Raw genomic sequence first — 24,706 nt, forward strand, 5'->3', positions numbered from 1 at the left:
AACATCCCCCTCACTCCTCCTCCATATATTCCTCCTCCTCTTCCTCCCCTCAGCGCTGCTTGCACGTCTCGGACTAGATTTCCGCTTTGCATTGTTTGGTCACTAATGCGCAGTGGAGAGCTCCAGAGCTACAGCGAACAGAAGAGAGAGAGAGAGCGAGAGAAGAAAGGAGGAGAGAAGAAGGAGGTGTCGGACCTGCTCCATTGGGATTCGGTTGCAGCTCAGAGCTAAGTGCTATCGGCGGACTCGGCTCACAAAAACGGGGCTGAGTTGTAAAATGCTCTATACGGCTGCGAGCGGCGTCTCGTAGTTGGGTCCTCTTCGGTCAAGGCTCTGCTTGGATAGAATCTGGACCAGTGAAACACTGGACCAAAAAAAGGGAGGATTCATGGGGAGACTCGCCGCACAAAACGTCCGGATTATCTGACTGGAGCGTTTGGACGTTTTTAAACTCCTGTGCCCAGTTTCCAGACCGAGACGGGTGTTTTTATTTGTGTTTTTAGGTAAGCAGACTCTGCTCTGATCGGACTGGACAGGCAGCCTTTTCATCTTAGTGTGAGTAGCGGGTTGCATATGCGAGCGTAGTTCTCTGCAGAGATAAAGCAATCCATGCATTTTATTTTTGCACCGTGCTGCAAAATCAATCAAATGTGTGAATTAATATAAAGGAAATCCTTAGCCTTAATGAGCATAATGTTCTTTAAAATACAATTTTATAAATTTAAGAGCAAATCCTTCTGTGATTTAAATAGAGTGTATTTACGGCATGCGTAATACCAAATGGTCTGTTTTTATCCTTGATGTCTTTGCAAAAGTTACGTTTTTTTTTTTCTTTTTGTGAATCCATATTCTGTAACAACTAATTTGATCTACAAACGTAAAATAACAATAATAATAATGAATACTCTGACATTCAGTTATGCATCTATTTACATCTGTTAACCTCTGAAAAACAGTCTGCGTCCTCCCCCTCTGACATGTCTTCCAGCTGGGTCTGTGTAGTTTCTCGGTGCTCCGGTTATGGCGGACCAGGAGGAGACGTTTAACATCCAGAACTCCCCGGGTGGTTCGGATTCAAGGGAATTACAGAGCGACAATAAACCGGAGAAGCAGAACGGGACCTCCAGCAAATCCCCGTCGTCGCAGACGACTTACATCCAGCAGGTCAGTGTGCGTTTCTTAGTGTTTTGGGGTCTCATTCCTACTGCTTCAGGCCCTTCACACTTTTTTTAAAAAATATATTGACACCTTTTATTTAATTATTAAGCAACGCGTCGATCCCATCTGTTGTTATCAAGTTGAAATTATTCAGAGTAATTGGATGATTTCCACTAATTTAGTCTTTTTTTTCAGCATGCATTTAGGACAACTTTTGATCCGCTATTTCTTCATGTAAAGATCTTCATTCACACTGTTATAGAAAAAAAAAACTGAGATAAGTTTATGACGAGTTTATTGCAATGTTACAACTTCACAGAAAAAAAATCTCGTGAACTTTATGGTTTATGAATATAGAAAGTTGGGTGAAACTAGAGTACACTGTAAACCATTTTTGTTGTTTTAACAGTTCTTTAGTGTTGAAGCGAAAGTTTGTTTCAATTTTTAACTAGCATATTCTGATCTGTTTTTGCTAGTTTCACACTGATTTTATAATAAAAATAAAATATGGGAAACTAGGTAATTGTTGCCAACGGAACAAATTAACGATAAACATTTGACAGTGTAGTTTGGATTCACATGCTTTAACTTGCAACATATAGTGCAGGCTACATACATTAAGAGTTAAAAAGTGAAAATGTATTCAGAACTGAAACCTGATATTCAAAGAAATCATAATCAAAATGCACAATTGGTTTTTATTATTGTTATTATTTGTTGACATATTGAATCGTCATATTGTTGCATTATTCGTCCCTCCTGTCAAAATGTTTTTAAAAAGTAAAAATGAGAGGACGTTTATTTATTCCTAAATGTGGTTGGAAACTAGTTTGGGTTGATCAAATGGGACGGAAAATATATTCGAAAAAAGTCACATTTCAAACTTATTTTTTGGGCTCAGTAAGCAAAAGCACTTCTTCCTAAAAGACGCACATGGAAGTGTTTGGAGAGAAGTCGGATGCTCTGATGTTTTCACTTTCACTTTCTGCAGCTGACAAATTATATTTTGGGGGCAAATTTATATCAAATATGTAGCCGAAACCTGTCAATATAGCAAACTCTGTTCATTTTACGTGTCAGTTGTCTACTGTCAGGCAAGGCTTTCCAAAGTGAACCCTTTGGCAGCACATTAAGCTCTAAATGCGCACGGACAGTACGCAAAACGTGCCAGAAGTGGTCCAGCCAACATCAGACGTTTTTATTTAGCCTCAAAACAAAATATGTAATTTTTGTATTTTTTAGCCTATATTTAAACGAAACAAATATACTGAAAGTCAGGCTTGGTTAGCCCAAGCGATCTACCCGTAAAAAATCCAACCACATTTAGACATCCAAACACGTCTTCCGATCCACGTCTGTTTACTTGCTTTCAATTTTCGATCACGTTTTTACTGTATTTAGACGTCCTGTTGCTATTTAACAATGTTTTGTGCGGGGAGTGGGTGTCATTTCTGTGTGGTAGAAAGGCAAGATATTTATGTGTGTTTGTATATGTTTAAAGGGAATGGAGGGCATAAAAGTCTACCTGCACGAAAGGGAACTGTGGATGAAGTTTCACGAAGTGGGCACGGAGATGATCATAACTAAAGCCGGACGGTAAGATCATCTACACCGGCTCTTTGAAGAAACCTGTATAACATGAGCTACAACAACATTTAATTTCCCTTTGAATTGAAGGAGTCTCTTCAAATGTGATTGTTTATAGAAGCACTCTGCAGAAGAGTAGTTTTGTTCCAACAAAAGTAGTTTTGTTTGTACTCCTTCAGTAGTTATATGTCAAATTGTATAATTTTATATTATTGTTTTTTAAAGGTTGTTTTAAATTTTCTTTTCAGAAATAAGAAAAGATTAATAAAAAAGCAAAAACATAATCATATATTTTAGCCTGGGTGGCCTTTTCTTTGGTGAAATGCATGCCACTGACCAATCAGCCTTACATCAAACCTACAAAACTCAATGCTGGTGCAAAAATACTGCTGAGAATTTTGTTTTTCCTGTACAAAGATCCTTTTCAAAGAAGCTATGGTGTTTTCCCTGCTCTGCTGTAATTGCATGCAGAAACCTTTCTGTGCCCCAGCTCTTGAGCTGCAACATGACATGTGGGGGAGAGAATGTGAGTGTGTAGTGCTGTCAAGCTCAGACTGCATCCCAGTCAAAACAGCTTGCAAGGCGGGGTGTGAACATATATATATTCATCCCGATCGCTGGTGTCTCTCCTTGTGGCAAATGGATCACACGTGTTCAGTAAATGATTAAAATCAATAATTTATTATAGCTGCATTACACCACAGTGTAGGCAGATCACTGTTTCCCCTTCAAGTCAACAGAAGATCCTTATTACAACCCGTCACTCATTTAACATTTGCCTCAGTTCAAAAGCTTGTCAGCATTCCTCCTTGTCCACAGCTTTGTCAATTGACTTGCCACCAAAAAATATTAATTTTGAAGTGTATTCCTTTGTACATTTGAAAATTATACATATTAATAAAATTTTGCAGTGAAAATATAGCACAATGTTGTAAGATATTTGCTGGAAATTGATGATGGGGATTAAAACCAAGGTGTAAATGTAATGTTAAACTATACTTTATTTTGATAACAACTGATAATTTTAAGATGTTGGTTTAGTGAACCATTTTTCTTATTCGTTGTGTGCAGCAGAAAACAATAAGGCTGAAAAATGTATATGTTTAGATGGGTATAATTTAAATAAACAATAATTTTGTAAATGTTAAAAACAATCATAAGAATCGTGGTTTTGTGTATTGGAGTAAGAATTTAAATTCATATCTTCAGCTTTAACTAGTTTACCAATTTTAGCGCTAATGCTAATGTGAAACTTGCTAGCAAACTTAGGTGATTAACCCCAAGGAAGTTGTTACTAATCAATGGCCCATCTTAGTCTTGGTTGTCAGGCAAAAAGCTTTATTTACCATCTTTTTAAAAGAGACATAAAAAGTTGAAATTCAACTTTAACTAGCTAAGCAACAGCACTAAGACTAACTTCAAACTTGCTAGTGGCTTAGTTGTTTTAACCCTGAGGTAGTTATGGCCAATGAATGGCACATCTCAGTTGGTGTCTGGAAAACAAGTTTTAGATGCTACATTTGTAGAAGAGCTTGAAAAAGCTTAAATCCAGCTTTGCTCATTTAGCAACAGTGCTAATGCTAACATCAAACTTGCTAGCAGGCTAAGCTGCTTAACCCTGAGGGGCATGTTGCCAATGAATGGCACATCTTCACCGTGGTTGTCAGGGAGAATATGTCACCCTGCAAGAATACTTGCAAAAGACTTTAGTGAAGTCTTACTTAATTTAATCAAAAACAAGTTTTTATGATGTCCATTTTGAAAGCAGAGGACAATCCGCTAGAAAGAAACACTGAAGGTGCTTGTTAGGCCTGATTCCCTTATCTAGGAGGACCCAGCAGAGGTGTCTGTTGTAGATGGGATCCTCTGCATCCAGAACCCTTGTTTGTGGGCATTAATAGCTGCAGCTGTCAAACCATTGCTTGATCTGAGTTTAGGCTTCTGAATTAAATTAGAGAACATCATTTTGGATCAACAATGTTTAAATGCATGTTATTAGCCTGATGTTTGTGAACAACTGATTATGAAGAATGTGTCTAATGTAAAATATTTCAAATGAAATAGAATAGTTAGAACCTTTATTTCAAAAATTTTATTATCAGTTTGAGTAAAGTGAATTTAAAATCTTTTAGAATTGAACTAGTTTGATTAAAGACGGATGGGATTTTTAAACTTAACTGCAAAATGTTTGTTGTGAGAATCATCCTATCTCACTGGCAAAATTGATCCAGTAGCAATGTAATATACAGCCTTACAGTTGACTAAATGCAGCAAAAATTGCAATAATTACTGTAATTCATCACATAGTGTCTATTGTATTGTGCACTTATTGTAAGAAATGTTGTTTTTAGCCAGATTAATGACAAACAATCAAAAATATTCCACTTAACTCAAGTCTATTTCATTTCCAGATGGAGTACTGACTATTTTTCCTGCTTAGCTGAATATTTTCGCAATTTAAATTACAGTAGTCTAGAATTTTGTAAATCTTCAAACAGTAACATGTTCTAAACAGGTTATACATTATAGAACTGGTAAGAATATGATGGCTTTGCTATAAAAAAAAAAAAAAAAACCATTAACTCTAAATCAAATAAAACTGCTTACAGTGTAATTCCAGTGTCTTTTACCTGCCATACTTAAATCCTTTCAGAAACATTGATTAAAACCTTCCCACAACGAATGTACTCAAGTCGTTACACCAGTTCTATTGCTTAAACTCTAAAAGTCTGTTTTTCCAATGTGGAAAGGCAATATGCCTCATATGCTATCCGCTCTTTCAGTATGGAAACAACTACATATCCTATAATTTACTAGAAAAGAAAAAAGAAATGCATGTACAGTGAAATGGTTTCTTTCAGACACAACGCCCAGATCCATAAAAAACACAAGTTTCCTCTCCAACCTAAATAAAAGCATTCAGTAATTCATAATTCAGTTGGTCTCATGCGAGGTTATACTGTGTTCCTTTTAATTGTGAGTGTACTCTTAAAAAGGTGAACTCTGTTCAAAGTTATATATGGTAAAAGTCTGCGACCCATGCAAAGTGAGAGTTTTTTTGCTCAGACCATTTGGTTGTGCACATTTGATAAACAATTTTACCCAGTTTCATAGAAATACCGACGTTTGTCTTTCGCAGGAGAATGTTCCCCAGCTTCAAGGTGAAAGTGACCGGATTAAACCCCAAAACAAAGTATATTCTCCTGATGGATGTCGTTCCTGCGGATGACCATCGATATAAATTTGCCGACAACAAATGGTAGGTGAAGAAATTAATATACACGCAAATTAAACTTTTTTAAACAAAGCAAAATTTTTTTGTTCTTCCCATTTGGAGATGATTCCAACAGGAAATATTTATGTCGTCCTGATGGACGAGAATCGGAAGCGAACAAATCATTTCTTGCAAAATTATGAAGTGCCTGTTTTCTAATGGTTGCCAAGAATTACAGTCATCATGAGGGAGACGTGTTTCAGTTTGATTTTCTATGGAGATAGATTCATGCTGATTAGTTTTTCTACAGCTGCAGTGGCCTGAAACAAGACAGTTGTCCTCCCTTTGGGGAGAAATTCAGTTTATTTTTTAACCTGGGTGATCTCCGACCTTAAAGGGAGGGGCGCCTTGCTTGGGTCAGTGTCTTTAAAAGAGGGGAGACTTTGAGAAGATACTCACATGCCAAAACTGCTGATAATGGGCCGAGCGAAACAATATGTGGAACTAATGTGACACATGTCCATATATTGCAGAATAACTGGGATCACTTCATTTATATTAGCAGTATTTTGAAAAGAGTGCAAAATGTTTAGCCAAACAGCGTGCACTGCTGGAGAAATAATTTAAAAGGTTTAGGGTTCTGAAGTGTTTCAATTTCAGATAGTTATCTGTGAAATATGCAAATAATTTATCACCCTTTCCAGTCCATTAACTTCCATCTCCTGTTTGCACGCTCGCTTAACGCGTTGCGTCTGTGTTGTCCCTGTGTGTCAGGTCTGTGACCGGGAAGGCAGAGCCCGCTATGCCCGGGAGGCTCTACGTCCATCCGGACTCCCCGGCCACGGGGGCGCACTGGATGAGGCAGCTGGTGTCCTTCCAGAAGCTGAAGCTGACCAACAACCACCTGGACCCGTTCGGCCACGTAGGTGCCTAGGCCTATATCATTCTGTTCAGGCTGTGTGTATCAAGTCGATGCGGGACGCTTTTTGAATCGTGCTTGCGCACAAGAATATGCGCTGTGTGGCTGCGGATTTTGCGCTGCGGTGTCGTTGTTGCTCATCTAAAGCTCGTTTTGTCACATGTTTTCACTGCTGCTGCTGGAAGCATGTCTTCTTTGGAACCCAGAAGTTTCTTATTTTTTTGTTTAAATTAGAAGCTCGGTAGGAGAAGTCAAATCAAGTTTATGTATATAGCGCTTTTCAGCAACAATGCATTCAAAACGCTGAGAAGATAATAAAGTATTATTTTATAACTGTTTTTACATTTTATATATTTAGATGTATGATTTTAGGCAGATTATTGGTTGATTATTGTTTAAAAATAGATAATCCACCCACGAAGGGTAACTTTTATAACTTTTAGACCCAAGTGAGGCTGATTTCTACTTTATTTTCATTTTTAAACCAAAGAAACTTCTAAATGGTCCTTTTTATATTGCTAAACTATCTTTGTTGATGTAATTTATTTTCTATTTTATAACAGAGTCCCGTTCTCTTGGCTTTTTTGTGGCACTATGGATCATTTCCCTATTACATAATGATTTTTCAAAGAAAAATACATAGTAAATGCAATGTTAATTTTACTTTTAAAAAGAAATTAGATTATTTTATCAAAATAAAAGCAAAAGTTATCATGATTATTATTTGTAAATCCCATCCCATAAATATTATATTTTAAAATGTTTTTAAATTTTTGTTATTTATTTAAAAAATAAATGTGAGTTAAACAATTAAAGTTTATGTTCAATAGTTACATTAGTTATCTAAAAATTACACATTTGTTTCTAAGCTAACAAGAAATTAGGTCATTTTTGGATTTTTTTCTTTGGATTGCAGTTTACATAAAAATCACCTGGTTTAAAACATATATTTACTTTAACCTACCATTTAAGATTTAGAAGAAACAAAGATGAAATTACATTTTTGTCATTTATTACATTTATTCAAGGATTTCTTACATGGATTACGTACTTTCCTGAACTAGAGTTTTGTATATTATTATATGTATATTTGGCAAGAAAAACGACAACTTAACCAGAATTTCTCTACTTTCATTTTCTAAAGTTTAATTCCTGATTATGGGTTACATCTGGCTTTAGGATTTATTCATTCCATCCCTTACCTACTAAGCACGCATAATTCACATCATGAACAAAGTGTGCAGCTAACAGCAAGTCCTCATGACATGTTGACTTGATAGGTACACTGAGGCCTAATTAGCTCTTTTGTTGGAAATAGTCACTCACTTATGAACATTTTTGTCAGGAACAGGCTGTGCTAACAAAGTGAAAGGAATTAAAAGGTTGTAAAAAGATGTATCACCCCTATTTAAGAGAAGAAAAGAAGATTAAATAAGCTTGTTAACATTTTTAAATAGTTCACATCAAAGATGAGAGGCTTTACATTGAATTTCTGTTGTCTGAATGTGTAATTAACAGATATAAATAATAAGTGAAATATGAGTTCTAGCACTATAAATGAATGTAACTGCGTACAAGGCTGTGTTTTCCAAAGTTTAAACATGTTGTTAAGTCGTGACTGTTTTTAAGTCTTTCATTTACCAAAACATATCATATTTCCACAAGCCAGCGTCTTTCCAAGTCCCTATTGAGGCTGTTGTCCTGCCAAAACCCAGCTGGGGAACTTAAATTGGAGCTCATTGAGCTGTGTTGTAAAGTTTTGGGTTAAAGTGTGTTTCTTGATTGAGCACAGTGATTCCTGACTCGTCCGCTCTCTCAGCATCGTGGGATTCATCAGTAGAAATGCTGGTGGTTGGCAGGAAAAGGCACACTCCATCAGTTTGTTGGTCCAGCTGGTTGGAATAATGTAGGGATGATTTATATTTACTTGCAGGGACAAATGAGGCCAAAACATATTGCCGATGTATAGATTAGTACAGACCTGTTCAGGTTTGAAGCTAAGGGGTTTTTCCCCCTCTTTTTGGAAATGTTTCTTAAATTAGATAACTGTCAGTGGACTGAGCAGAGCTGAGCTCATTGGTTGGAAAACAAGGAAGGCCTGAGTCTGATGGTGCCAAATGGTTTGAATGCAGTTATGGCTGCTGCTTTGAAAGTGATGTTTTTAAAGAGAAATGAACTTCAATGCAACAAGTTAAACTATTTGCTTGCAGAAAACGTTAAATAACAAAGGTTTAGTTAGAGGTAAATGTTTTTTGAAGTAAAAGCAGATCATTTGTGATATTGCGGGTTGTAAGAAAACTGTTAATATGGTTAAACCACAGCATGCTTTTATTGATAATTTTCTTCATTATTGTTGTTATGTTTTTAACCGTGAAAATGCATTTTTTTCACAAAATCCTATTCATAATAATATAAACGTTTTGCAAAGAGGCGCACAAATGTTACTTAAAATTTTTTTAGGGTATGACTCTAACTGGTCTGTTCATTCCAGTGAGATATTTTACTATTATACATGTGCTATAAAAGGTATTATGGAGTTCTGCAGTAAATTATTGCAATCAGTCTCTCCAGCATCAAAATGTTGCTTCATTAAAGAATCCACTAGTTGGTTTTTTCGGGGGGTTTTTTTTGCATAATTCCAAAGGCATTTGATTAGAAATGCCGTTTCCTGCTATTTTTCTTGCCTTTTACTGATAGGATCTGTGTGCATTTGGAGTAATTGTAGTTTGAAGTAGCAGTTTCCCTTTAGTGTTTTAATCCTAGTGTGGAGAGTTTTTTTAACCATTGCCCTCAAGTCTCACTGCAATAGAAGTAAGTTTCCAAACTGTTGTTATTTCAGTGTTTGAATCTATAAATATCATTTTTTTTGTTTTTTTGTCTCAGGTTTCATACCATGCTGGACTTCTTTTCCCTTTAATCTCCCTCTCGGCTCCCAGAATACCTCTCGGTGTTATTAATCTCCTGCCTACCTTCCCACACATGTTTAGGCCAGCAGGTTGGAGTGTAAGGACCGCTCTGTTTACGTTTGAATGGCAGTGTGTGATGAGCAATAGATGCTGGTGTACGAAGCCCACTGATCCCAAGGCTCGGGTAGGGGTGGGAGTGAGGGGGGACTCTCTGATGTTGAGGTACTTGAAAGCGAAGGGCAGCCGCATGAGACCTAAAGTGATCCTTCACTATCATTAAATAGTATCATCCAGAGACTGGAGGTGGGGGTGGTGGTGAAGGTACAGGAACCAATGCAGTGAGTGTAGGCCCCTGAGACTATAGGCGTGAGCTGTGGTCCCAGTGGGTGGTCTTCGAATACACCCCTAGTTTCACAGCTTTTTCCACAGGAATGGAGATGCAACTTGTAACGTATTGATTGTAGTGATTTGTAACGTGGAGTGGATGGATCAGCGAGGAAATGATTGTGTAATAAATGCATGAAATGTTTTGTGCAAGATTATTTTGTCTTCTCCATGCTCAGAAGGTTTTATACAGTTTTGTCATTGATGTGTCATTTAGACAAAACTGACTGTTCCCATTTTAACAACTCAGGGCCGTTCACTTGAATACTGACACTGTAATAATGATTTAATACTCCTGAAACTAAAACAAGCAGAATAAAATCAAATACCAGTGACATCAGGTTCTGCTAGCTATCACTGGAAGGAGTTTAAACATATTCGAGGCCATTTCCTGCTTAAAAGTATGTTTCACACTGAAATGAGATGAAATTGAACTGGGACTCTGTAATGGACGTCTATCAACAATAAAAGCCCCTGGAGCCAACTAATTTCTGACTCAGGGGATTTTCTCTGTGGAATGCTGCAGGATGCCTCCACTGGTAGGTCAGGGCAGGCCTTCATCTCCTCTCATGCTGGCTGTGAAAGGCAGGTACAAAAACATTCTTTAAGATACGAGATAGGGCGACATGCCTGCATTATTTTATTTTAGTTTCTAAAGTTAATAAAGTTAAGCCAGATAAACCCTTATTGAATTAAAAATGTTTGTTGAGTATTAAATTAGAATAAAATGTGTTTATCCACAAAAGCGTTTGTTTTTATATTTAATTTATACTTTATACTTTTTATAGTGTTCATTTGTAGTCCAGAAAGGCATTAATTTATTGCAACATATTACGTTTTACGCATGCTTTGTACCAGACAGTAAAAAAAAAAAAAAAACGTATTTATAAGGCAATAAAACAATCTGAACACCTTAAAAATAAGACATATCGGGTCAAATTAAGCAAAGAAAGTCTGGTTAAAAGGATTCAAGTTACTTAAATCAAAGACATGATTTCACTTCGTTTGTCTTGTAAAAAGCCAGGGCAAAGTTTGTTCAGTTTCTTAGAAATATTTCCGTTCCGAAGTTACGTGTTGTCGTGCAAAACATGTAATTTAAACCCCTCTTTATTCCAGATCATCCTGAACTCGATGCACAAGTACCAGCCGAGGATTCACATCGTGAAAGCGGATGAAAATAACGGCTTTGGCTCCAAAAACACGGCCTTCTGCACTCACGTTTTCCCCGAGACAGCCTTCATTGCGGTGACATCTTACCAGAACCACAAGGTATACATGCTATATATATATATATATATATATATATATATATATATATATATATATATATATATATATATATATATATAATGTTTTGCGCTGTTTTTCAAACTGTAAAAAGGTCTTTTCAACTCCTGGTTTGTTTTTTACTTGCTTTGAAGGGCAGCAATTAAATTTTTTGTAAATCGCTTAAAATGAATGCAAACTTGTGTCAAGGTTTCGCTCCACTTCGAGGTTATAAAAAATATGTAATTATACATAGTAAAAGCCTGAAATAAATGCCGAGCATTTTCGCTGCACAGCTTGCGCACAGACTGAAAGTTTTCTGTGAGCTTCACTGCCAGCTGAAAAGTCACAGCGAGTCACCGACAGACGAGATGACAACTTTAGAAAGCCGATTGGAAGAGAAATGACCTCAAGCGAATTTTAGAAAGTTGGAGCTTTTTGTGGAGTGAGACGAGCTGCAGATAATCCAAAGAAACCTCGAGCAGATTTTAACCTTTTATTAGTAGTATCGTTGTAGTAGTAGTAGTAGTAGTAGTAGTAGTACTTGTTGTAGTATTAAGAATTTTTATTTCTTTTCATTGGCTAAGTTTATTATTGTATTTATTGTTTTAATTCATTCTAGTGTGTTATTATAGCATATTTCTTTATATCCATTCCTAAAACTTCCTATATCGTTGCTTGCACATGCGCAACTCAAAACTACATTTATTTCAATGCAGTTCAATTCAACGACATGTCGGTAATCCACTAAGATTGTATTGTATTTTATTTCAATAATTAGATTTTTATTTTATTTTACTTTTTCAAAAGCTCAAAAACAGATAAATCTATTGCAACCAAATAAAGAAAATAAGAAAAACGGCGTTACAAAATTAAATCGGTGAAAAATGAAGTCGTTGCGTCTCGCGTGTCTTTTATATCAAAATTTGCAACTATAAGAATTGAGTTTTTCCGTTTTCTCACTTGTTTTCCACAACTTCTGTTGTTGAATTTGTAAATTAACCCCGAGTTGTGCTCTAATTTCAGTGTTTATAAACTAAAGAAAAAGGTGGAACAATGCCCTCCTCATAATGGCGTCACATTAGGCATAAATAAATACAATTTTCGAGGCCTCTCAGGCTTGTGGTGTTCTCCAGACTCAGAATCTAAAGCTTAACATCTAGTCTGCCCAGATTTTCTGGGGAAAACAAAGTCTTGGCGGTGTAAATATCTGTAAACAGCGTCTGGTAAGCATCATTTTAGCCAAGAGGGCCTATATATGTTTCTTGTTTGGAGAATAATGGAGAAAGGGAGAGAACGCACATAATATCCCTGCAGCCAATCAGAAGTCTCCGCGCCTCTGGGAACAGGAAGCCCAAAATGACCAGCGCTCTGTAGAAACCATTCATTATTTTTAAGCACGTTATTGAGGGAGTTGGGATCGTAACCCCGGGGCTAATTATTGGGGCTCTTTCCAGACCCGCGGAGAAAAAAAAAAAACAAGCATTTCTGATTTTCGAGCGTTTTACCACAACTGTCTAATCAAACAGCCAAACATCTGCAGGAGCATTAAGCGCTGCAGGCGTGTGTCCAATTCACCTGTTGGACTTTCAGCTAATGAAAACGTGTCCTGTTTCCAGCCTTCCTGCGGCAGCTGCAATTAAAACCTTTTTCCAAACTGCGATTTCTTAGGTAATGTGTTTTCTTTATGCATTGAATAATTTAATACAGCGTTGCAGTTTTTTGTTTTTTTTGGGCTAAAATAGCGTCTAAGATAAAGCCTGTGTAGGCAGCAGTTGTTTTAATGAGTAAAGCTTAGATATGTAGCTTATAAAACTGCATTCGTTGAAGTTGACTTTGTTGATTATCTCTCAGTTTATTTTAATGTCTTTATTCCAGTCCTCTGCACAAGGTTAAGCTTTAAACAAAAAGTAATTAATTAATTTTGTAGAGGTAGGTGCATTAAGCATGGGCAAGAGCAAAGGAAATTGCAGACTTTTTATTCCTAAATTTGAAAATCTAGAAAGAATATATAAATCATCTGTCTACTTGCATTAATTAACAAGCAGCTAGTAAAGTGTCACATGATTTTACAAGGTTCGGAGTAGGTGTTAGCCAACATGCATACAAACCTCCAGACCTGTCAGAAAGCTGGAAATACACCAGAACCAACTCATTACCTGCAAGAAACCGTGAAAAGGGATATCCCTGCCATTTGCCTAAAGCCTGCAGAGCTTTCATTTATATTTTGTAAATAATTTTTCACCTTTTTTTTTGGTTATTGAAACCTAAGGTATTTTAAATATTTGCTTCCCTCCAGCCTTTGCAAGACATTGTTCAAGATTTTTGTTTTATTGAAGCATTAGGTTTATAGGATCTTCAGAACCATCTTGGATTTCTGGAAACAGGATCTTCTGATTTTCTCTCTTGGATTGCATGTGAAAAGTGAGAAACATCGAACAAGTATTTATTCGCCTTGGACCTTTTTAAGCGTTTTCCTGTTACAACCACAAACTTCAATTTGTTTTATTTGGATACGTGAAAGAGCTACTCAAAGCAGTTTATAGCTGAGAAGTGGAAGAAAAATTATATTTGATTTTTATGTTTTTCATACACACATGCCCCCTTTATCATGATACCCCTGACCAAAATCCAATGTGAATACCTAAAGAAGTTAACGAATTATTAAACAGAGATGTGCCAATAAGTGTTATATAACCTCAATACAAAACACACCAGGCAGGCTTGACAAAAGAACACCAGAGAAGCAGAATCTATAGTAATTCTGCAGAGATCCAAAGTTTAGCTGGGATAATCTGTCAACACCGCAACAACTAAATGTACACTTCAAGATTCTGCCTTTAAGGGTGGCAAGAAGAGAACAATTGTTGAGAGAAATTAAAGAAGATGTCCTGTTCAAGGTTTGCTAAAAATCAGGTAGGGGACACAAAAAATAGGAGCAAGAAGTTGAAATTAGGCTTGAAGTTTTTAGTCTAAGTATCAATTGGAGAAAACTAACAATGCACATCATTATGAACCCACCATCCTCATGGTGAAACATGGTGGTGGCAGCATCATTCTGTGGGGATGCTTTTCTTCACCAGGGACAGGAAGCTGGTTTTAGTTGATGTAAGATGGAAGGAGTTAAATACATGGTTAATCTTGAAGAAAACCTGTTAGAGGCTGTTAAAGACTTGAGACTAAGATGTTCACTTTCCAGCAGGATAAAAAACCGGTCCTACAAAGTATGGACTTTGAAAATATTGAATATCATGTTTCCCTTACTTTCTGTTTATTCAATCCTTTGTGTTGGGCTATTAAATACCAATACAATACATGGAAGATAGTGGTTGTAACATGCCAAAAGGAGGAAAACTTAAAGAGGTGTGGCTACTTTTGTAAAGCATTTCAGGTTTTGAAATAGCTTCACATTTAAGACTCAAGCTGAGGAAGTCTGGCAGAATAGAGGTTACTGCAAAGCTTCATTTTTAAAAGCAGGTCGATCTGTTCTAAATTCGGGTTTGACTTTCAACTTGAGGCCCGAGCATCATATTTTTTTGATTAATGTGAAGTTTATTTGCTGTTTCAGATCACGCAGCTCAAGATTGAGAACAACCCATTTGCAAAAGGATTCCGCGGAAGTGATGACATGGAGTTACACCGGATGTCCAGAATGCAAAGGTAGCTGATGAGATAATATTTTGTTCATTAAAAAAAAAAAAAAAAAGTTGCTTTAAAAATCCCAATTGATCCTTGATCTTTGATATTTGGAAATTCTTACATGCTGAATGATGTCAAACGAGCAGATAAATGTCACTTCAGTTCAGCAGGAACCATACTGTCACTTAACAAGCCCCACTTTAATCCTTCAGTCACCGAAATCCAAGCCAGGAATGAGTGTAACTTTCAGTGAGTGTTATTTGCAGTGATGTAAGTGTATGTCTTGATCATCAGCCAGTTTCATGCTGAATACTTTTTTGACTGATCTGGCAGAACCTTTGAAACGAGACTGTAACATCTCTCTTCCACTGAGTTTTTTCTTCTTCTTTTAACTGAACGCCCTGACTGCCTTGTGTGTATGTGTGTGTGCAGGGAGGGGGGGTGTACATTGTTTGGTGAGGCAGGCAAGGCGACCACTTTGCTCTTTATTATTCAGTCCAGATGAGGGATGGAGCTGGAGTCCGTGCTGTGCGGAGAAACACTTTTTCAAAGGAGAAAATCTGGTTTTGAAAAACCCCCATCGCCCTGGTTTTAGGGAGATGCTGGAGAAACTGGAGGGTTTTCTGAGTGGAGAAATCTCAAATCAGACAAAACTTGGAAAGCAGTTGTCTTTTTACCATAAGGCGTTATAATCCTACGTCCGTCCCAAATGAAAGTTTGACTGAGCTACAGCACGCTGTGAAAGATTTTTGCTCAATATTAAGGACTTAAAGAAATGTGCACATTAAGTTACTTTAAGTATGTGTGCAAAACCTATAAATCTTAAAAATGATAGGAATCCAAGCCACACTATCTGTCTTACATGGCTTTGTTCAGCCTTTGTCTGCAGTAAGCATTTCACGTCTGCTCCTGGTTACTTTCTTAAGGAGAGAGCTTATTGCAAAACCAGGTCACTTTTTAAACTGATGCTTCGCCAAAAATCAAAGAACTGAAAGCAGCACAATGATCCATTGATGGATCCCGTGGATTATTCTGAGTGAATTCAAAATTTTTAATAGAACAGGTTTTTCCCACAGAAGTGTATCTTTGTGTGTTCTTTTTGACAAGTGGATTGAACTTTACAGTCACCATCTCTTTTTTACTGAGCATGTTTGGCACATACAGTAAAGCCGTGCGGGGTCTCTTGCAGATAATTGCTAACAGTTGTGTTCCTGTGTCTGTGCGCAGCACCAAAGAGTACCCGGTAGTGCCTCGCAGCACAGTGCGACATAGAGTTGGCTCCAGCCACAGTCCGTTTAACGGTGAGGTCCAGGGCATGTCCACGCCCAGCACCATGAGCTCCCAGTACTCCCAGTGTGAAAACGGGGTGTCGAGTACCTCCCAGGACATGCTACCTCAGTCCAGCTCCTTCCCGCTTCCACATGAGCACGGCCAAGAGTACTGCATCAAGAGAAAAGGTACAAGACTGTGTGGTGATATGAGCCCTGCAGGGATTACGTTAAACCCTTCAAGGACGGCAGAACATTTTATTTATTATGCTGGTCTATGATCCATAGAGGAGATGATAAAGTGTGACATTTCCAACTATCTTTGAAAGGCCTGACTGTTGAAGAGACCACGTTATGTACATTTTAAAGTCTAGAATTTGTTTATAAAATCCTACTTAAATAGACTTAGTGTTTAAAAACTGCTAACCGGCTGTTTACCCCATGAACCTTTTGCATATTGTCACAAACTTGTAGGTATTTTTTCTAACATTTGATTTTAACATATCTCTTAGTCAATGACATGAGTTAACCTGGTGCTATGTTAACCAAACACAACGTAATCATTATCCTACTACCTATGAGGTGTTTGTGTCAATGCCATTTTTTTTAGCAGATCTGAAGGCTGTGCATCATGACTTAATATTGCCTCTTTGTTCTTGTCTGTCTAAGAAAAAATCTTCAGGAGTCTTGTCATTTCTTTAAGTGCAGTTCTGCAATAGCTAAACTAAGCTTCCAAGATATTTTTGAGAAAAGCAGACTCGGGTAACTCAGTTGTTTAAAAGGACTTCATAAGCTTTTTCCAAAAATGTGGACCATTAATTGTGTCTCTATGATTATTGACAATACCTTGCATACCTTCAACATTAATTAAGATGTACCTGAATTGAAATTCTAATTTAGACTTTTACTTGATTATCGATGATTATTAAACGCTACTAAAAATTAGGTAGAAAGTTTCACATCTCAGAAAGAGGACATTTAAACATGCAAAGACATTATTAACCAATCTAATATATTCTGCTTTAAAAAGTTAAACTCTAAACTCTAAAAGCAATATAGAAGTCATATCCAGGACTAATAAGAGGTTAAAGGCAAACTATGTAAATAGTACAATAACTTTGGATTGAACCTGAACTAACAATGAAAATACTGTTAATGGTAAAATAATTACATACAGTCACAATATACAGTCCTAAATGATACATTTCTTATTGGATAACTAGTTTTTTTTTAATCCAACCCAGTTATAGTGCTGTGAAAAAAGTACTTGGCCCATTACAGGTGTCTTCTGTGTTTTGTTAAACTTAAAAGTTTTGGATCGTGAAATAAAAATGTAGTAACTGGTTGCGCCACCATGGTAGCAGTGGTTGCCAGCTAACAATTATAAACACTGAAGATGATTCTGTTACATCACTCTAGATGTATTTTGGTCCCCTCTTCTCTGCAGTATTGTTTTACTTTAGCCACCCTGGAGGGCTTTTATCCATGAACGACTCTTAAAGTTACACCGCAACATTTCAATCCGAGAACTTAATTTTTATTTTACATTTTTTGAGCTTGTTGTCTCTCTTCAGTGCTGTGTTGGTTTACGTTGGACGGGACAGAACCCAAAACGTCCGCATAAGTCCACAGAATATTTTCCAAAAAGTCTTGCAACCCTTTCCAGTCAAAAATGTCAAGGACTTTGTTCTTTATTAATATAGTTATATTTTCCAATATAAGGCCAGGTTAGTTTGGATAGTTTTTTTCTCTTGATAAATGAAATCCTCATAAACTGCATATTTTGAATTGATTCAGGTTGTCTTTGTCTGATATAAAAATGTGTTTGATGATCTGAAACATTCGAGTTTGACACAAAAGCAAAACCAGACAAAGTCTGTAAGGGTGCAAGTAGTTTTTTCTAATTTAGATGTTGAGATAATTACCTCCACATTTCATTTTATAGTTTGTATTAATAGAAGATTTCCTTTGAATAACAAGATTGCTTGCTTCTTTAATTTTACCTATAGTGGATGATGACTGTCACTCAGGCGAGCACAGCTATAAGAAGCCCTACCTGGAGAGTTCTTCCAGTGAGGAGGACCATTACTATCGGCCTGTTGGCTACCCCCAGAGCCTCAGTCTCACCAGCGCATCCTACCGCAGTGAGTCCAGCCAGCGGCAGGCCTGTATGTATGCCAGCTCCTCGCAAGGTGCCGAGCCTGTTCCCAGTTTGGAGGACATCAGCTGCAACACGTGGGCCAGTGTCTCTCCTTACGGCAGTTGTTCCGTCACCACCATGCAGCCGATGGAGAGACTGCCCTATCAACATTTTTCCGCTCACTTCACATCGGGGTCCCTGGTGTCCCGACTGGGTGGGGTGGGAGGCCACGCCTCTCCGCAGCTGGGTGAGAGCCACCACACAGCTATGTACCAGAGCTCCATGACCCACCAGACTCTGGGACGTCAGTGCAGCCCCGGAGCTGGGATCCAGTCACCGACATCTGGCTTGCAGGGAAATGAGTACCTCTATGCGCACGGCATACCACGCACGTTGTCACCACACCACTACCACTCGGTACATAGTGTCAGCATCATGCCCGAGTGGAGTGAGAACAGCTAAGAATCGAACAATTGCATATACTGAAGAGGAAAAGAAAGAAAAGGACAAAACAAAGTAAAATTGGATCAGTTATATTTATATTTCCAAAGACGTGTTGCTGTCAATCTTAAAAAGAGCTGTATTTCTTTGAGAAAAGTTGAAATTCATTAGATGGTTTATCAGGAGAGGGGGTATCATAATTTAGGAAGTTGTAACAGCATCTGCACTTATACACAAGCAACAAGAACACAAATGAATATTGGACTGGACCAGAACGCTCACGGAGCCTGATCAAGTGCAGAGAAAGCTGACACTGAACGGAGTAGAAATGCTTCAGATGGCTGATGCCATTCTAACTGTGTTTTTCTGCAGCCTTCTGTTTTGGATGCCAGCGAACAGCAATTATATTTTCTGAATGTTTGTTCTTTGTCACATTTGCCGAAACTCAGTTTCTATGACATTTTTGTAGCAAACTTAAATTGTAAAAGAAATGCTGAGAGTAAGAAAAGCGAAAAGCAGAGCTTGATGTTGGTTTAGTTGGCTTTAGTTGGCTCTTTGGTCAGTGTGGTTGCTCTTTAAATCAGAATGATGATTTTATTTGCTAACAAATAGGTATATTTATGCACATTCAAGCCAAATACCTCATTTAATTTTTTTTAGGTGTATGAGATAATACCTTCTAAACATATTCATACATCTACATTTTAACATTTCATCACATCACTCCAATTTATTGGGATTTGATGAGATAGACCAACAAAGAGTAGTGCATAATTGTGGAAGTGTAATGAATATAGATACATGGTTTTCAAAGTTTTTTTACATATATAAATTTGAAAAGTGTGGAGGGTGTATTCATTCAGCCTCTCTGAGGCTTTTTCTGCAGGTCTTTACCAGCTTTGCACATCTACAGACTGAATTTGTTGGCCTAAATAACCTAATCACAATCAAATTAGAGGAGGAGCAGCAATTTTTTATTCTGTCACAGATTTTCAATATGATTTAGATTGGGACATTAACTTGGTAATCCTAACATATGAATATGCTTTAACCTAAAATATCCAGTTTAGGCGCTGGCTGCATGTCTAGGTTTGCTATCTTGCTGGAAGGTGACCGCACACCCCAGTTGCAAGTCTTTTGTAGCCTCTATCCAGATTTTTGGCCAGAATCTTTAAGTAAAAAGTACCACAGTGTTTTGTTTTTTATATATATAAATGGAAAGCTAATTTTACTTATTTTCTTATTTTTACCTTTTCAGCAATAAAGTAAATATGGAATATTTCAACCAAAACAAAAACAAAGTAAGATGTTTGTGTAAACGTGATCATTGATAGATAATTGTAGTTTCAACAACAACAGGATAAATTGCTGAATGTATGAGGCCTAATTATTTCTGTTTCATAATCTGTGAAAATCTCATCCTAAAATGAGAAAAGTGTCCACTGGTCACACTTTATACACCCCTGCTCAACCCAGTTTTCTGCCAGCATTGTCCTGTTTTTAGCTTCATCCATGGGATGGTGTTCAGAGGAATTAGTTTTCCACCACAACTTGGGTTTTCCTACAAACCGTGCAGGCGTGTGCAAACTACCATCAGGATCTCTTATGGCTTTTTTTTTTTCCAACAATGATTTCTTCTTGCAACTTTTCTATAAAGGCCAGATTTGAAGAGTCCACATGTGTCGAAAGATTTTCAGATTCTCAAAAACTAAGCTTTCGCTTTCTCTGAGTTCCCATGGACCTCTTGACTGCTCCTCTGATTAATGCTCTCCTTGTCCAGCCTGCTGATTTAGGTGAAAGCCCATGTCTTAGTGGGTTTGCAGTTGTGCCATGCTCTTGATGATGGATTGAACAGTGTTCCGTGAGTTGTTCTAAGCTTAGGATATTGGTTTATCACACAGCCCTGCTTTAAGGATTTTATTCAGGGTATCCGTGTAGTTTTTATAGGCTGTATTTGTGAATATAGCAATGTATCTTTTTCCTTCCTCTCCACAACTATGTACTACTTTATTTTTGGTTAACCATAGAAAATCACAATTAAAATTCATTTTTTAAATTTAAAATTAGGAAAAGTTCTAGGGGTGTGAATAATTTTGCAAGGCACTGCTCAAAGCGGGAGCAGAACAATTCTGCTGTTAAGCTATCTATTAGAACTGATTATTCCTCAGAAATTACAGCATTGTCACATAGAGTTATAGATCCCAACCTCTAACATGACCACTGTTGCTGCTGAGTGCATTCATGCTTAGAAAAACATGGTAATTTCATGCCGACCCTCTCCCAAATTTATTTTGGGAAAAGCCATTTCGTGGCACCTGTTTCTTTCTGTGCATAATATAACTAGATTAGATGATTTAATCTAGGTTCATTTTTTTGTTCCAGTAATTATCCAGAATTCAGCCATCTTAATAGTTTATTTGGGTGCATTGGACTTCACCTTAAACTCAAAACACTAGATTAAGCATTTCTCGAGCATCACCATTTATTCCATCAGAATCTAAAACTGTTTGAATTATAAATTCTCAACTACTTACCTATAGTTTTTAAATGGACAGTTTTTAAAATTTTTTAAATGAGGTTCTGTTAAGAATTCATAAGCAGTTAATAGCTTACCTGCAGTAGGTAATTGTTGTGGTGTCTTCATTTTATTCAAATCCATATAACTTATTCCCAGAGGCTCAAATAAATGGCTAGGCTGAGACTGGCCAAGATTAAAGCTTTGATTGTTTTAAACAACTCTAATCTGTGCCCCTTTTCACAGGTACCTACTCAGCAGTACAGCTCTACTCACTTTTCCGTTAGTAACGGTTACGTGGAACCGGTAATATTTTTACGTCCTGGTTGAAAGCGGTTACAACCGTTCCGAGTCGCACTGAACACGTGACGTCAGAACACTGTCTGTCACTGATTGGCTAGGGGGGCGGCGTCACTAGTGACATCATATTTTGATAACTAATATCTTCAACTTTTAAATCGTTGTACGCTGGGCTTATTGTGTATATGAGCACTATAGCAAGCTAGCATTAGGTAGTGTCAGTTTACCCTTACACATCCTCTAGCGCGTACCCTTCAGTTTGATGCCACTCCTTTGCTTCCTTCTCTCTCCTGTTCTTATCCAAAGTGTTTTGTCTTGCTGTCCACGGCCTTCTCTGGCTCTCTTCTTTCACTCTGAGTCTGAGAAAAGCCAAAGACTGAGTAGCAGGTTGTTGTGTTTGTGTCACATATGAATCACATCACATTACTTTTTGGATTGTAGGGCTGTCTTGCTATTGACGATCCCGCCCACATTGAGATTGTACTCGGTTGTACTGGAAAGCAAATCAAACTGTGTAAAGCCGACCCAACCTGATTCGAGTAGAAATGGCAAACGGGCTTTAGGAATGCCAAAGCAGTTTTAGTGGAGTATAATTATTGTGTCAAAGACGTAAACTATTTATGACGTTTTAACAGAAACCTACCATAAAATTTTGGAACTACCCCTTTAAAGACTTTTCAAGACTTTTTTTCAGTTTGGAAGCTGCAACTGCAAGAAGAAGACTCAAACTTAGCAGGATATACCATCAGTGAGGAGTTTAAAGATGAAATAGGAAAAAGCACAAAGATCTAAGAAGATATTTAAAAGGAAACTTCTACAATATTTCATTCATTCATGCAAGAGAGCATGACTTTTAGAAGATAACAGGAAGGATGAATGGATTACAACAAAGGTGTTCAATAATATTATTTTGATATCATAGAAAATTAAAAACTTTGGTAGCCTTTTGGAAATCTCAAAGTTATGGGTCTAGGGGAATACACACAGAGACTGCTGTGTTTGTAATGTTAGCTGTGCTAACCACCCTACTTGCTAATTTAGGAAGCTAAGAATAGTTAAAAAAAGGAACTCCATAATTATTTGGTATTTGTTTTACAGTGACTACTCGCTTGCACTTGAGGCATGAAGTTTCCTTTGATCCTAATAGAACTAGGCAATGTTAGCCCAGGCAGGGAGGCTAGCTTTGGAAAATCGGATGTCCCAAATTGGTCACAAAATTTTAATTGCAGACTCCCTGCCATTAGGACATTGTTAACAATATTAAAATATTCTATGTCTTAAAGAAATACAGCTTTTAGTAACTTGGAAAGCTCTGACTGTAAATAATATAAAAATATCACTCCAGTTGGAGTACCCTAACCAAATCTAAGAAAATATTTAAGAGTAAAATTAAGGTTTTAGAGTAATGTGATGAGGTACTCCAGCCGTCCTAATCTGATTAAAAATGTATTTAATGGGGATACATTATATCAGACTTTTAAAAGGTTAATTAGATTGGCATTTCTCATTCAAAGGCAGCTTCCACATTTAATAAATCAAGAGAAAAAGACTTGTGACCATCATTTACACACATTGCAGGACGTAATACTGTTAAAATATTTTACTGGCCATAGCTACACAAGCATTGGGGAATGGTGGACCTCTGGATTATTTAGATTAGCATTTATTTTCTTTTGCATGTGATGGCCGACAACAGCACAGCATTATGACAGTATGAAAACACCCGTTCTCTCTAAACAAAGCCTAGATATATTAAAAGGGTAATCTTTCTGTTTGGATGACTGGTTATTGTATGTTTATACAGACTAATGTTGCACCCAGTGAATGTGTTTTCTGAAATATTTCATATGAAACATCAAGAAAGGCTCTTCAGATAATTGAAGATGATTAGCAGTTGGAACTTTTACTTGACACGCTTTATGGAGCAAAGATCTGTTTCACCTTTCTAAGGAGTGTATGTCTGAAGTTTGTTTTACATGTGGACAAAGGCTAAATTTTAAGTGCTTGTAGTTCATAGCATTTTTTGTCAATAGTATTTATTTTTTTAACTCTGTAAATTAGCTTCCTCCAGCAAGTTTAAGAGACAGATGGCCCAGTTTTTTATAGCCCACTTTTTATGATTGTATAGGATTTTCTAATCATACTTATATAGACTAAAGGAAATTACTATACAGCTGTCAAGAAGTATCTAAGTAAGACTGAACAAATGAAAACATACCTAGCTGTGTAAATAAGCATGTAAATAGCAAAATACCTGCAATAAATTTAAAAATGTAAAACATCTCGCAAGAGTTTGTTTTAATAAATTCTCGTCATAATTATGTTCCATATTTGCTTTGTTGTGGTTAAACCTACTGAGTGATATTCAGCATTTAATTGAAGAATGAAGAAATAATTAGTTTTTTGTACTACTAGTTAAATTGGACCAATATATTTAGATAAAGAACTACATATTTTAATTCAATATTTAAAAATGTTATTATGTGACTTATAAATGTAATGTCAGCAGTTAGATACAGGCAGACATTTTATGTCAAAAGACAGAAAAACTTGAAAATAAAAACATTATATTGATTTTATTAATTGTCCTGTTAGGCCCACATCCCAGCAAACAGGTGAGAGGCTGGGGACACCCCGGACACATCACCAGTCCTTCATGGCTTCTAATTATTTCATAATTTTGTGTTTTTGCAATTTTAGTCTCATATCTAACATTTTCAGAGATAAATGGAGCCCTCTGGTACATTTTATGCTGAGCATTCATTCATGCCTTAGGGATGTTTTGTAGCTTCTTTTGCAACAGATAATTTAAAGTTATTTTAAATAATTTACCATTATGTCAGTGTAAGGAAATGTGATTATGGGTTGCCCATAAACAATTTCTAACAGCAGGAGGTCACACAGAATTATTCTGATTTGATCAGATGGGATTATCTCTCTATATTATACAGGTCAACTAACCCAAACCG

The 24,706-nt window shown here is 36.9% G+C and overlaps 1 protein-coding gene across 1 annotated transcript; it reads left to right on the forward strand.

Annotated features, from left to right (window-relative positions):
* Positions 1 to 271: 271 nt before the first annotated feature.
* tbx5a (T-box transcription factor 5a) lies at positions 272 to 24,019 on the forward strand. The gene is made up of 9 exons (XM_047371935.1): positions 272 to 503; positions 989 to 1,164; positions 2,660 to 2,754; positions 5,885 to 6,004; positions 6,734 to 6,881; positions 11,285 to 11,437; positions 15,003 to 15,094; positions 16,301 to 16,530; positions 18,351 to 24,019. The coding sequence occupies exons 2-9, from the start codon at positions 1,021 to 1,023 to the stop codon at positions 18,941 to 18,943; spliced, it is 1,575 nt and encodes a 524-aa protein (XP_047227891.1). The 5' UTR covers positions 272 to 503; positions 989 to 1,020; the 3' UTR covers positions 18,944 to 24,019.
* The last annotated feature ends 687 nt before the right edge of the window (positions 24,020 to 24,706 follow it).

The sequence above is a fragment of the Girardinichthys multiradiatus genome, chromosome 8 (genome assembly GCF_021462225.1).
Source record: "Girardinichthys multiradiatus isolate DD_20200921_A chromosome 8, DD_fGirMul_XY1, whole genome shotgun sequence".
In the NCBI taxonomy this organism is placed as follows: Eukaryota; Metazoa; Chordata; class Actinopteri; order Cyprinodontiformes; family Goodeidae; genus Girardinichthys; species Girardinichthys multiradiatus.

Bases quoted from the DNA above. Each gene is read 5' to 3' on its own strand.
- tbx5a (XM_047371935.1), top strand. From the start codon at position 1,021: ATGGCGGACCAGGAGGAGACGTTTAACATCCAGAACTCCCCGGGTGGT. The intron at 6,882-11,284 runs GTAGGTGCCTAG...TCTTTATTCCAG, and splicing joins ACCTGGACCCGTTCGGCCAC to ATCATCCTGAACTCGATGCA. The intron at 11,438-15,002 runs GTATACATGCTA...TTGCTGTTTCAG, and splicing joins CATCTTACCAGAACCACAAG to ATCACGCAGCTCAAGATTGA.